At 34.3% G+C, this 14,202-nt stretch overlaps 1 protein-coding gene across 1 annotated transcript in view; it reads left to right on the top strand.

The window, feature by feature from the left end:
• The window catches only part of LOC125057852 (poly(A)-specific ribonuclease PARN-like), a 39,122-nt gene extending 26,052 nt beyond the window's left edge, over positions 1-13,070 (top strand). Inside the window, exons 12-14 of the mRNA XM_047661770.1 lie at positions 9,196-9,227; positions 10,651-10,760; positions 12,803-13,070. Coding sequence (XP_047517726.1) covers positions 9,196-9,227; positions 10,651-10,760; positions 12,803-13,048 — 388 coding nt within the window. The 3' untranslated portion in view covers positions 13,049-13,070. The remainder of the gene's footprint in view (positions 1-9,195; positions 9,228-10,650; positions 10,761-12,802) is intronic.
• The last annotated feature ends 1,132 nt before the right edge of the window (positions 13,071-14,202 follow it).

The raw sequence follows: 14,202 nt of genomic DNA on the forward strand, positions 1-14,202 counted from the left end.
TGGGTTTTACTGGATGCCCATTGTATCAGGACCAACCCTTACACTCTTAATTTTAAAAAAGGCTTTCGGTTTTTGTAGGATAATACTATCTAATTTTGGCGTGTTTGTATTTTAAAAGATCGAAGTCTCCAGACAGCATTTAGTTATTTACTAAATGTATATCGTTTAAATAATTATGTTATAAATATGCATTCGTGTTACTTATGTACACATGTGTTGCAGTTAAATAAAAAGTCAAATATGCTTTACACCTGTTAAATAATTACTTTTCCATAGTGCTAATTAAAGGTACGTATTTACATGATTGAGATAATATGACACTTATGCTACTACATTTGTTATAGTCGATGTGTGGAATTTGCCTTTTCTTAAAGGTTTCCGGTTTTTTATTTAATTAATTATTAAAGTATTCATACAGTTAATAATGTTAACACCGGCTATGTGGTAAACATATTGGATGTCGGTTAGATAATTGGGAATTCATATGTAAATGTAAAGTTCATTCATGTTCTTTATATGCACCATGAAACACTGTTTACGTCACTCTGTAGACAGCTTCCCTGTGTAAATTTTTCGTGTATTTTGGCAAGTTTTTTGTAAGCTCATCAACAGTAATTAATCCTTTTCCAATTGAAACTGTAATGAATTATCTTTAGGAACATCGTCTTGGTGAACCGTACAAAAAATCGTTCGGTAGTTTTGAAGTTTATACAGGTATACGAAGGCAGGGTATTTCGTTTATACTTAAAAAGCTCAATTCGGATTTGAAAGTAATCTTTTAAACAGTGAAGCTACAACCTTTTGGGTCTGGGCCTCAGATTTGTTTTTGTTTCATTTTCGTTGGTTGGTTGGATCTAATAGATACACGCCTTCGACTTTTTGGGTCTAAGGCAAGTCGGTTTCCTCATGGTGTTTCCTTCACCGTTCGAGCAAATATTAAATGCGCATATAGACAGAAAGTCAGTTGGTGCACAGCCGGGGATCGAACCTACGACCTCAGGGATGTCGCACGGTGAAGACATGAGGCCAACACTGCCCGTGTAATCTTTTTAATACAACATATATATATTTATAATACGTGTCACACGTTTTTTTGGTAATTTTAAATAAAAACCGAATTGCCTAACAGCAACAACACAGGTGTTCAAAAATGATCGATCAAAATTAAACGCGGATCAATAAATTTTACTTACAATTATATTTGTAATAAAATTCCGCACGACATAACGACTCCGATATTCAATGACGGCAGTTTCGGCTTCATTTATCATGTAAATTAAGACGACAAGTTATTTTAATTATATTTGACTTTTACTGTCATTGTTGAACAAATAAACAGTGTTGAAAATTATCGAACAGGTGGGTTATAGTTTTATTTATTCAATTCGTATTCAAAGTCAAAGTCATTTCTTCATATAGGTACCTACAATGTGACTATGAACGTCAAAAACTAGAAAATATATATATGAAATGCTTCTAATTTTACATTTACAGCCAGTTCTCAAATTAAGGGCGTATAACGGAAGAGAAGAACTGGCAATAAATTCTCCACCACTCTTTTTAATTGCCAAGGTTTTTGTTTGTCAGGAGCTGTCAACCATTACACCAAGTTCCACATGACATCTTAAGTAATAAATGATAATAAAATAAATTAAAAACAAAGATTTGTCCTCTATCAGCAGGAGACATGGCGAAATAGGAGCACGCACTTACATTCTCGTGGAAATACGCAAATACATAGTCGAAATAGCTAACATCACCGCATACATGAATTCACTGCACTAGTTCGTTATTAAATTAAAAGGGACGGTCCCATAAGGGCTAGGTTGTGTTATGAAATAAACATTATAAAATAAATCTTTCTACGCACGCGTCTATGGATCTAACATGAAACCGTTTGTTTTCTTATGAGGCGTAATTAAGACCATATAGAGCGACAGAAACCAAGCTTTAACGCGTATTTCATTTGTTTGAGACGGTAAATTGTGTGCAAAGGTAGCACTGTCTTTCTTCATGTATGAAGTTGAATACCACCATCACACAACACATTAGGTATTACTTAGTTACATGTATTTTTACACGCTTTATATTAGCTTCACCTGTATGTATGTATGTATGTATGTATGTAACCGACTCCTTCGGACTCGATTTTGACCCACTTTAAACGGACAGATTTTATTCAAATTTTGCGTACTTGTTAAAGATCGATGACAATGCAATAATCCGAAAAAAAAATTAACTAAAATAAGAAATTAATAATAGTTAAAAAAAACTAAAAAACACGCTTTTAAAGCACATCAAACTAAAAAGTGAAAAATAATTCCTAATTTAGGCTGAAAATGGTAATGAACAAAAAATACTGGTATTATTGTGAAAAAGCGTGGGGCGCGCTGTGCCTATAGAGCAACCATTATTTAAAACCAAACCATTTTTTAAACTATTATTTAAAATAATTGTTTTTTTCGTAATCGTAAATGTTTGTTTTGTGTATATACGAGTATATTTATCGTTTCTTGTAAAACAGCAAAGGACTGGAACTCCTAACCCCCTTCCATCTTTCCCAGACATAATATGGGTTCATTTAAGAGGCGGTTATATAGGCATCTTCTGGACAGGTGTGCTCTCCAGTAGCCACATCTCACTTAACACCAGGTGGGATTCTCTGTCCAGTTATGTATATAAAAAAAAATTCAAGCTATCGTAATCTCATACTACGGAAGTGGAACCGCAGGTGTAGTGTTATATGCAAATAGACATTAGTTATTTAACTATAAATAAGCTAATAAACATGATAACTAAAGGACATTTGACCAGGTGTATATTAAAGCATTTTTCTTGGCCTCTTAGATTATAATATCTATTTTTATATATTAATTTATAGATATCTTCTCGGTTGATAGTTTTATTCATAAAAAATGGCGAACTGTGATACCGCGTCATTGACACTCACATTGCCAGAAGGCTCGCAAGAGATTGCCGGCCTTTCAAGAATTGTTGCATTGGTTCGGAAATAAAACTGTATTTTGTTTTTGTTAAATTGAATTCCATAGAGAACATTTGGGGGCTAAGTTCTTTCATAAATATAATAATAGACGTACAGCGACATTGTTTGCACTTTCAAATCATACCCTGAAACGCACTAACGAATTTGTTTCGGCCGCTAAATATACTTTTTTTATTGTTCCATATTAGGGTTGTCTGGAAGAAATGTTAGCGATAAGGCCGGTCTAATAACTTATGTAACCTGCGTTTTTATATGTATGACGTATAAGGTAACGAAGTGTGAATAAATAAATATACTTTTAACAAATAGCCACTGACTGGCCCGAATGCCCCCGTGGCTTGGTCGTGGATCCTTACTTTAGGTTGGAGGATCAATACTCCATCTATCCTCCACAGACATCTCTGCAGGGTATGATTTAAACCCTTATGTCCCGTTTCTCACCATAAGTATGTCTCCCGTATGTCATTTGTCAAATCTCGGCTCTAAAACTTACTCAAAGAGTATAAAGAAAGTTTGAGATTTAAATAAGTTCCTTAAATATATAAAAATACATAATGTATATTCAAAAGTATATTTAAAAAAAATTATCAATCTATTTTAATAACTTTACGCGTTGCTTCAAAAACTCCACGTTTGGTACATAGCTGTTTTATAAATTTGGCTTGATCCGTTACTTAATAATACAGTTAATTATGGGATTGTGTCCAAACATTATAAATTACTATAAAACTTTTACTTTACTTGAAAATTATTATATTACATATGTTCACTGCGAGTTGATACCGTGTCTTATAAATAATAAATAATATTAAAAACATTAATAACTATCGTTTTTAATAGAAACATCCGAGAGCAGTCAGAACAGCTGTTCTTCATCTATTAACGATCGTATGGCTTATTAGTGGCGTAAGAGCGTCGTTATCCTCTCAGGTGCTTATCTAACGTCATATGCCTTATTTGGCCCCTTTGATAAATGCATTAAGCGGTGGCTTAAGCAACGGGTCAGTATCGACCACCGGCCTGGTTGCCCTTTCATAACCCTTGAAGCATTAACGTCCTAGTGGTTCGCGGACTTTTTCAATTTTCAAAAGTTATTTGTTAAATAATTAGGCAGATATTTGGAGATGGCATTAAAACGGAAAAGAGCAAATCAAAACGTAGGTGAAACTATGAAAATATTTATTTATTTATTATTATTTTTTAAAGAAGCTTGCCAACTCTCGGCACACTGATACATTGATAAAAGAAAAATAAAATACAAATTTTAATGTGTCAAGCACTTACAGGCAAACATAGCATATATAAGAAATAATAAAAAGAAATTAAGCAAAACAATATATATAAATAAATAAACTTTTCAAATCTTAAAATTTATATTTTTAATTTAGAAGTTTTTTTTATGGAACGGGGAAAACAGGTAACTGATGTTGAGTGATACCGCCGCCCATTGACACTCTCAATACTAGACTGCTCGCGAGTGGGTTGCCGACCTTTTAGGACTATTCTTAATACCCATGTACGCTCTTTTCTTGAAAGACCCTAAGTTGAATTGGTTCGGAAATACTTAATTATAAATCGGAATCGGAAAGCTATAATTTACATCATCTAATTGAATGTACGAAGGAGTTTTGTTTTGTCAGGAAAAGTCCAATGAAATAAGCAATTAAGCGTTAAAATCCATTACAACAAATCAGTTCAAATAACCAAAGATAAGAATCTTCTAACAAATAAAACAAGAAAGGATCGCATTATGGTACACCAACGTTGAAATAACGGCAGCAAAAATAAAATTCCCGAAATAGATGCACGGTTAATTACACTAAACACTTTGAATAAAAAACAGAATCAAGGTGCTAAAACACAATTAAAAATAAAGTGGCAGACGCACGGTAATCGTGAGTGTGCTGTAATTCGGGACGTGTTCCCGCGACAGGTGAATACTAACCTCCTTGGATACACAGGACACAATTAGCGTACCAATTAAATAGGCATCACAGGAAAAGAATTCCACAGAGCAAAGTGTACGAATTGTCAATGTCAATTTATTTTATGGTAATTCGATTATCTATGATTCTGTATTCGTATTTGCCGATGGTTGTACAATAAATTAAGTCTGGCTAATGAAAGAAAAATTGTATGGTATCCCTAAAAGTTTGATATATTTTGTGGTTTAAACTTACTTGATACTTGCTTTTATTTTATTATTTTTTACATTGATAGTAACTTATCTAGTCTTTTACTATTGATACTAAAAATGACTAGTATTGCATGGAAAACTAAAACTATATTTATTATAAAACACAACTTTATTCGGAATAATCAAAATAAGAATCCAAAAAATCAATATGCATAGATTCATCAGAGTCATTGCTGTTATCACTGTCTCTCACATTGAAAGAAAGAACTTTCTAAATGTTTAGGCTATTATACCTGTTAACTATTTGGAGAAAATATATAATAGAAATAAAAATGATTAATTGCATGAAGTATGAGGACAATAAATCAGTATGATTATGAACCTAAGAAATTCAATGACATTCTGTGTTGCCATCCGAAAGTTTTCAAATAATTCTTCTTTCATTAGCCAGACTCTAGTAATTTATTGCGAAATATTTTATATTAAGTTTAAAATAGAATTTGATTAGAATTACCCTTTGATTAGAAGTAAGCCTCTAGAAAATGATGTCGCTGAAAGATTTCTGAGTCTATTTCGTTAATCATTTAATCACAGGCAGTTTTCTGAGTCTTGCAACTATTTTATGCCGGAAATTAGTGCCTAGGAATTTAAATAAGGTTATATATACAGGAACAGGAAATGTTCTTATAAACACAAAAGAGTGTACCAATTATTGAAAGGCCGGCAACGCACTCGCGTGCCCACTGGCATTGACAATGTCCATATGGGTGGTATACTTTAACATCAGATGAGCCTCCTGTTCTATAAAAAATACATTTCTCACAGCCTTATATTAAAAAGCGTCATAAATCTTAATAAGGACAATTTATGATTGCAATTAAATTTTTGTGTCAATGAAGTGTTTTGCGCGTATTAATTATATCCTAATTGAATATTTTTCCATATGAGATATAATTACTTATCAATTAAGACACTATAGTTTGCGTAATTTTCTTGGAATTTGCATACTTACCCTACAATGTGCAAATGCATATTTTATTGTTTTATTTCTTCTATTAAATTCATCTTGTTATTAAACATTGAGGGTTTAGTGGTTATATATAAGCGTTAATAGTTCGTTTACAAGTATTTGTATGAAAATCTTTTTGCGCGTATAGCTTTACTAACTTCTAATACTACTATAATAATACCACTAATACTTTTAATTCAACTTTAATACACAATAGAACAATTTAGTGGCAAATCATTTTATTTTGCAAATGGTAATTACTGCGGTTAAAAGTGATCTATAAATACAAAAGTAGTACAACAAAGAGCGATTCGAGGCGACAACGACCAGTCACTTGATACGGCTTTATCCCTTGGCGTTGCGTAGAGATGAGGTATCTCTCTATTCTACCATTACAATGGAGAGTGTTCAGAGGAGTTGTTCGGACTAATACCTACAGCTGAGTTTCATCATCGGACGTCAAGGCAAAATACAAAATACCATCCGTATCAGCTCGACTTCAGTCATTCCACAACTGAGCGTTTCTTAAGGCAATTTTTTCCGCACAGTATGTGGAACCAGCTGCCCACTGAAGTATTTCCGAAACAATTCGACTTTAGAGTCCTTCAAGAAAAGAGCGTACCATTTCTTAAAAGGCCTGAACCAAGTTGCGAGCCTGGCCATGTGAGTATCACTTAACATCAGGTAAACTTAGTTCTGCAGCCTACGCGGTTAAAAAAATTCGCTCACTAACTGATGTCGATACAGCTAGACTTGTTTATTTTAGTTACTTTCATAGCTTAATGACTTATGGCTTATTATTATGGGGTCATGCTGCTGATGTCGAAACTATTTTCATCCTGCAGAAGAGGGCTATTCGTGCAATCTATAATTTAAAATGTAGGGAATCTCTTAGAGATAAATTCAAGGAAATTAATATACTTACCTTTCCATCGCAATATATTTGTGAAAATATTATGTATGTATACAAAAATAGTGATAAGTTTACTAGAATAGAACATACGCACAATGTTAATACACGGAACAAACGCAGGCTGCAATTTCCCCGTACTAGACTATCTAAAGTTAGTAATTCTTTTTTGGGGAAAGGGATACTCTTCTTTAATAAAATCCCAGAGGCTCTTTTATCTCTAATTTATTATTTAAAAAGGCTTACTATAAAGTCAACGATTATCTAGTTGATAAAAGGGCCTGGGATTAGTGCTAGACAGGCTACCTCTAATTAATTTGCGATATTTGTTTTAAAATAAGTGTTGTTTCATGATTTGATATTTTAAAAGAGTACCGAGAGTTTTTTACGCCGGCTTTTTCTCTCGGCCTACACCCTCTGTCTTCTTTGCCGATGAGTAGGGATGCCTACAAATTCAAATTTAATGACGTGGAATAAGTGATACATGTATCTTATGTTCCATAATAAACATATTTTTATTTTATTTTTATTTTAAACCTCTGGCCCGTTTGCCTCCTGTTACATAAACAAAGATTAGTTTTTGCTTCATTTAAAAAAAATATTTATGTTGACTGTTAAACTCGTTGAAAAGCTGTGAACTATTCTCTATTTAGTTTTTGTTGTTTTTTTATGTAATGAGCCTGCATTGCCTGCCTCCTGCATTGGCAGGAGGCTCATCTGATGTTAAGTGAGACCGCCGCCCATGGACACTCACATTGCCAGAAGGCCTGCAAGAGAATGCCGGTCTTTCAAGAAATTGCACGCTCTTTTCTTGAAGGACCTGAAGTCGAATTGGTTCGGAAATACTTCAGTGGGCAGCTGTGTTAGGACTTAAAGAATTAAATACAGTCCGCACTCAGCTGTTGGTCCTACTCATGCGTGACAAGTTTTTACATTACGCTTACAAGTTAGATACTAAGCAAATGTAATTTATTATATAAACGTACAATTTATATGAATTGCATTATTTTCCTAATAGAGATGAGTTAATTTTTATTATTGCACGCGATTATCGCTCTAATAACTTAGCGTATTTAGTTGTGTCTTGAGGGGTTTAAAGGGTTTTCCGGTTGTAGTTAATGGCCTTTGACCATAAATAATAAATCGTTTATTTGCAAAGATAGTGGTACAATTAGATCGATTAATTGTAAAAAACCGCATCACCCATATATAGGCATGCAAATGTCATATTAATTTTTATAATGTCACTAGCTGTTATCGCGAACTTCGTTTCTCCTTAATGTGATTTTACTTAGCCTACCTTTAGTACATACCAACGTGGAACATTTTGTTATGCTACCCGAGAGACTGATCGGTTTTCTATAATGAAAACTTTTTAGGTTTTTCTTAAAATTTTTCTCTATATAAACCTCAGAGTTCAAGTCATAAGATTTTAATTAACAAATAAAAAATAGGGGGACATCGGAGAGGGGATAAATTAGGGGTTGAATGTATTTTTGTATGCTGTATCAAAACAAAAAATACAAAAAAATTGGCATGGACACCCCTTATTACGTAAGGGTTTGAAATAGAGATAGTAGCCGATTCTCAGTCTTACTGAATACGCATAAAAATTTTCATAAGAATCGGTCGAGCCGTTTCGGAGGAGTATGGGAACGAACATTGTGACACGAGAATTTTTTATATATTAATGTCATATAATAAGAACATTAACTTAGTTATATAATTGGTATCAAACTTATAGTCTAAATACTCGCCCACGCTAGCCTCGTTGCTAGCATAATCAGCATATCATAATAACGTTAATTATCTATTTTCTTCAATAAAAATAATAGTGTTTCACGTGATCGACATCGAATACAGTATAAGGCGCATTTTAGTTAGGCGGAGTTCGAACCCGGGAATCTGCGGTCTATCTAAGTGTAATAGCCCTCGCGCACATAAATAATATTAAATACACCCTTAGCGAACCAAAAGAACCTCTCATTAAGATGTATGAGCGAATGTTATACAATTTTTTGCTTAACTAATTGGACACAAGGCAAGAATGTGTTCGCACGGTTTGGGCTCGGCTGCTTTTTGCATTGAATAATTTATGACATTTTTTCTCATTCGATATGTACTTTGTATTACAGAAGTGCACCCGACGCTTCACGGAACAATCAAGGTACGTTAATAATGTAATCTTAATATATATAAATTACGTGTCACGTTGTTTGCCCGCTATGGACTCCTAAACTACCGAACCGATATCAATCAAATTTGTACACCGTGTGCAGTTTGATCTAACTTAAAAGATAGGATAGCTTACATCTCAATTTATACCCGCAATATTATTTTATTGCAAAATATTTGTTTATGATTTGATAGTCACAATTCTAACAGATGGCGCTGTGTTGAAACTACCAACGTTTCACTTAAGCTACAATTTAATGGCATAACCACGAAAAAAGCATGGTGGTCCCCATGACTGGTGTGACCGTTTCCCTTGAATAGTTTACCACAGCAACGCTTGGCCGGTCTGCTAGTAATATATAAATATTATTAATGTTATGAAGCACAATGGTTGAACTTGCAAAAATTACTGGTTCAAGTTGAAAAGCAATTTTTATTTTATAACAAAAAAACCAGTGGCACTACAACCTTACGTGGGCATTAGATTTCTATTTCGCTATAATTTGTTTTATCAAATAGGCAAGTAGGTGATCAGCCTCCTAAGTTTGATACACGCCGTCGACTTTTTGGGTCTTAGGCGATTTCGCAATGTTTTTCTTCACCGAGTGGCGTGCACATTAGACAGAAATTTTATTGGTCCATTGAACCTACCTCAGGAATGAGAGTCGCACGCTAAAAAATACAGCCTTACAGGGCTCCTAATATTTTTTATTAACAAAATCCCTAAGACCCATATAAATGTTTTAGTTTATAGTACTATTTACCGGCGCAGTTGTATGGCCAGACTACTTGTAATTAATTATATAAGTATTTTAAAATTAAATTATTCAAATGAACGTTTCTGAAGGTACTTTGCCACGTACTACCACCTTTTTCTTATAGAACAGGGGGCAAACGGGCAGGAGGCTCACCCGTAACCGATAACGCTGCCCAAGTTCACTCAATGCCAGAGGGGGTTGCTCGCGAGTGCGTCTCCGTTTAAGAATTGGTACGCTCTTTTCTTGGGCTTTCAACTTAAGGTTCTTGAATATTGTACTAATTGTTAAGAGGAACGTACTTGCAGCTTCTAGCATTTTGAGTGCCCATGGGCCGGTATCACATACTACTCCTGCCCATTTGCCTCCTGTACTATAATTATAATCAAGGCGTGAAGTTCTGTTTGCATTTAATTTTACACGCTTTGATTTTATATACACTTATTGTTAGTATGGGTTAGATTTCGTTTTGAATTATTATTCGTATTGCGCATTTACGCCGGTACTACAGAACATTGGCTTCCGAATCCCGCAATAGTTGCGATCACAGCAGTATTGGGCGTTATAACGCATAAATATTAAGATAACTATGACGACGAGTAGCTGTTAAGGATTATCTGTATCGTACTTCGGTCATTACGTCACGTTGTCTAATTTAAGGTATCGATTGCACCGATATTGGATCGCCGATTAAACGCAGCAGGTCCAGCAGCTTGAGCACACCTGGCAAGCAACTCGTGAGGAAGCGTACCTCGTCTGGAATATTCCAGGTACATTGTCTAGCGTTGTAAGCCTGTTCTAATGTTAATGGTAACAATTATAACGTTCTTTAAAGTTGTATATTTATAAAAGTAGTTTGTTATGGTTCACATACTTTTATGGGTCTGAGGGTGAGATGCAGAACGAGACTACCGTATGAAACAGTATAACTCAAACTCAAACTCAAACTCAAAATATCTTTATTCAAGTGGGTAACCAAGTACACTTTTGAATCGTCAAGTTAAATTAATCGTAAATTTACATTTACTACCAGTTCGCAAGTCAAGGGCGTAGAGCGGGTAAGAAGAACTGGCAAGAAACTTTCCGCCACTCTTTTTAATCGCCAAGTATTGTCATACAAATTGTTTGAACTGGAGCAATTCAATCCCAAGGATTAGGATCATTTAAGTAGTCCTCAAATTTATAAAAAGCTTTGTTGATTAATTTTCGTTTAACGAGGGCTTTGAATTTATTTAGTGATAATTCTCTAATTTCGCTTGGGAGTTTGTTGTAAAAACGAATACAATTTCCATATAAGGAGTGGTTTATCTTTTGGAGCCTGGTTGGTCGTACACTCAAATTAGCTCTATTTCGCGTATTATACTGTTGAAAGTCACCATTTGTTTTAAAATCGTTTATATTTTTTTGGACATACAACAAGGCTTCAAGAATATATTGACCAGATAGTGTCATAATATTTAATTCCTTAAACTCATTCCGTACCGACTCCCTCGGAGAAACACAACAAATACCCCGAACAGCCCGCTATACGTTCATATTTGTATTCAGAAAGAAGTTATTTCTTGAAGTCAAATTTTGTTAGTTTACAACAACTGATGGAAGCGGTGTCTAAGCCTAAGCTGCGATTTTGGCGCCACCAAACGGACAATTGTGTAATTAAAAATACAGATAATAATGAATTGATGTTTGACACATTGCACAAACTAAACTCTGTTTCACGTTAAATATATTTATTGATATGTTTAAAATTTAAACGTCTATTTTATTGGTTAAAAATAATTACTTTTAAATACACTCTCAGATTGACGTTTCTTGTAGTTTCAGATGATATTGTTTAATGATTTTACAATGAATACATAACATTTTTAGAACAACATTTTTATCTGGCTTTTACAGATTAGTAAAAAAATATCTGTAATCATACCAAAAACAATAGAATTCAAACTTACGAAGTTTGATGTTTCTGTATACGATTATGTTAAATAGATTTGATCTATCTTGATCGCGACTCGGCTTAGCTTCGAACGTGTCTGAATCTCACCCTCATTCATCCGATGTAGGTTCTGTGCATTGAATAAAAAAAAATATAGCCTATTATTAAAAAGTTGTGACAGATTTAAGATATTGTTAAAACTGCAGTTGTAAAATGTAAAATCTTTGATGATCAATTTTTGTTGTAGTAAAATTGTTTGTGAATAAGAATAATATTGTTGATTGGGCTTAACTCTTTTCAGTTGACTGAGGGATAATGGTAACAAAATAAACCTCATTTTGGGCCATTGTTGTTGTGTCAAAATTGTCACTGTCAAAATACGATTAGGCGGGAAATATTTCAAAATGGCGGATTTGGGTGCCAGATTGTATTTCCCTGCTTATATTTACAGTACTCATATGTCTCTTATCATCACAGTGTAAACACATTTGAAAGAAAGAGACAAAATCATTTTATTTAAGAGGAATATATACTTAACAATTATATATATCTATAATCTATATATAGGACGAGTTTTAATTAAAAGCCAATTTAGTTTTATTACACTGTTTTATTTATTGTACTTTGTCTCTTTCTATCAAATTTTGTTTTTGCTATGATTATAAGAGACAGAATATTGGTTTTATAGTTTGATAAAGCATCTTTAATAAATAAGTTAAATATGAAAATTCTTATATCGATGACAGAAATATTAATAAAAATAAGAAAAAGAAAATAGTTAAAGCAATCGTTAAAGCAATTTGTGAACTATTATATATTCGTTGTACCATAAACATATTTAATGTCAAGTGAAGTTAGTAAAATAATACATTTTTATAGGTTGAGGAAACAGAGCCTCCCCCAAAGAGGCCAGAAATTCCCCAAATGGAACCCGAGAAGGAAAAAACGCGGGAAATTCAGACCAACGGTCGCCGGAAAGTATCCGAAGAGAAAAAGAAAGAGAAGCCCGCAAGTTTGAAAAAGAAAGATATAGAAAGAAGAAAAGAGATTGTGTTAGATAAGTTTGACAGTAAAAGTACGACACAGTGTGTAGCGGCTTTCAAAGAAAGTGATTGTTGGGATTAATAATAAATGAATGTGAATTTTATTTTGATGTTTTGATTCTCCTCTTAAAGTAGTTATTCGTAGTAGTTCTCTTCTTCTTTTCTTCTCAGTCGTATTCTTCATTGCTGAAGGTCGTGTCACTGTAAAAATAAAATAAAAAATAAAATATGTTTATTATGGAACATAAGATACATGTATCACTTATTCCACGTCATTAAATTTGAAGGCATCCCTACTCATCGGCAAAGAAGACAGAGGGGGGAACGAGAGAAAAAGCCGGCGTAAAAAACTCTCGGTACTCTTTTAAAACAGGAAATCATCAAACAACACTTATTAAAACAAATATCGCAAATTAATTAGAAGTAGCCTGTCTAGCACTAGTCCCAGGCCCTTTTATCAACTAGATAATCGTTGACTTTATAGTAAGCCTTTTTACACAGCTTTTCTTTAATACATTTCTTAAATTTATTGAAAGGCAGTGATAAAAGAGCCTGTAAGGTACCTGCTACCCTGTTAGTGATATCTCTCCACTCTGTTCCGTCAATAGCTTCCCTTAGCGCAGCTGTTATGAGGATCGTGACGTCATACCAGCGGGTTGGCGATCTGCGCCGCGGCTTTTTGCCTTCCAACTTGCCGACGGCAACTAACTTGTCCAGGTTGTCTGGTTTACGACGGGCAATATGACCAAAGTGAGTAAGTATTCTTCTATAATATATTGTTGAGAGTCTCGTACGAACTCCGAGTTGATCCAAGATTGATTAGCTAGTTCTTTTAGCGGTCCATGGTATGCGAAGCATCTTCAATCAATTCTTTTCTTGTCTTGAGCTCGAATCGTCCATGACTCTTATTCTTTTGGCCTCTCCTTTACTGGAGGTTGACTAACAGTCTCGTGAAGCGTGTCTTGCCCTGTGTCAGATGCAGCAAATTTCCGCAGTGGCAAAACCCGTCCACTCCCTAACGTTCCGTAGACGTTTTCTATATACCAACAAGCCGTTTACCCCAGCTGTCATGGCGCAACACATGAAACGCTTTCCGTTGTTTGTGTTTCAACTAGATTAAGAACTTTCTCGAAAGACACCTTCTGGATCCAGCCTATACGAAGTATACGACGATAACACCACTCTCAAATGCTTCTAAGCGCCGCCGGGTATCTTCTTTTATTGTCCAAGCTTCAC

This window comes from Pieris napi, chromosome 17 (assembly GCF_905475465.1).
Source record: "Pieris napi chromosome 17, ilPieNapi1.2, whole genome shotgun sequence".
Classification (NCBI taxonomy): domain Eukaryota; kingdom Metazoa; phylum Arthropoda; class Insecta; order Lepidoptera; family Pieridae; genus Pieris; species Pieris napi.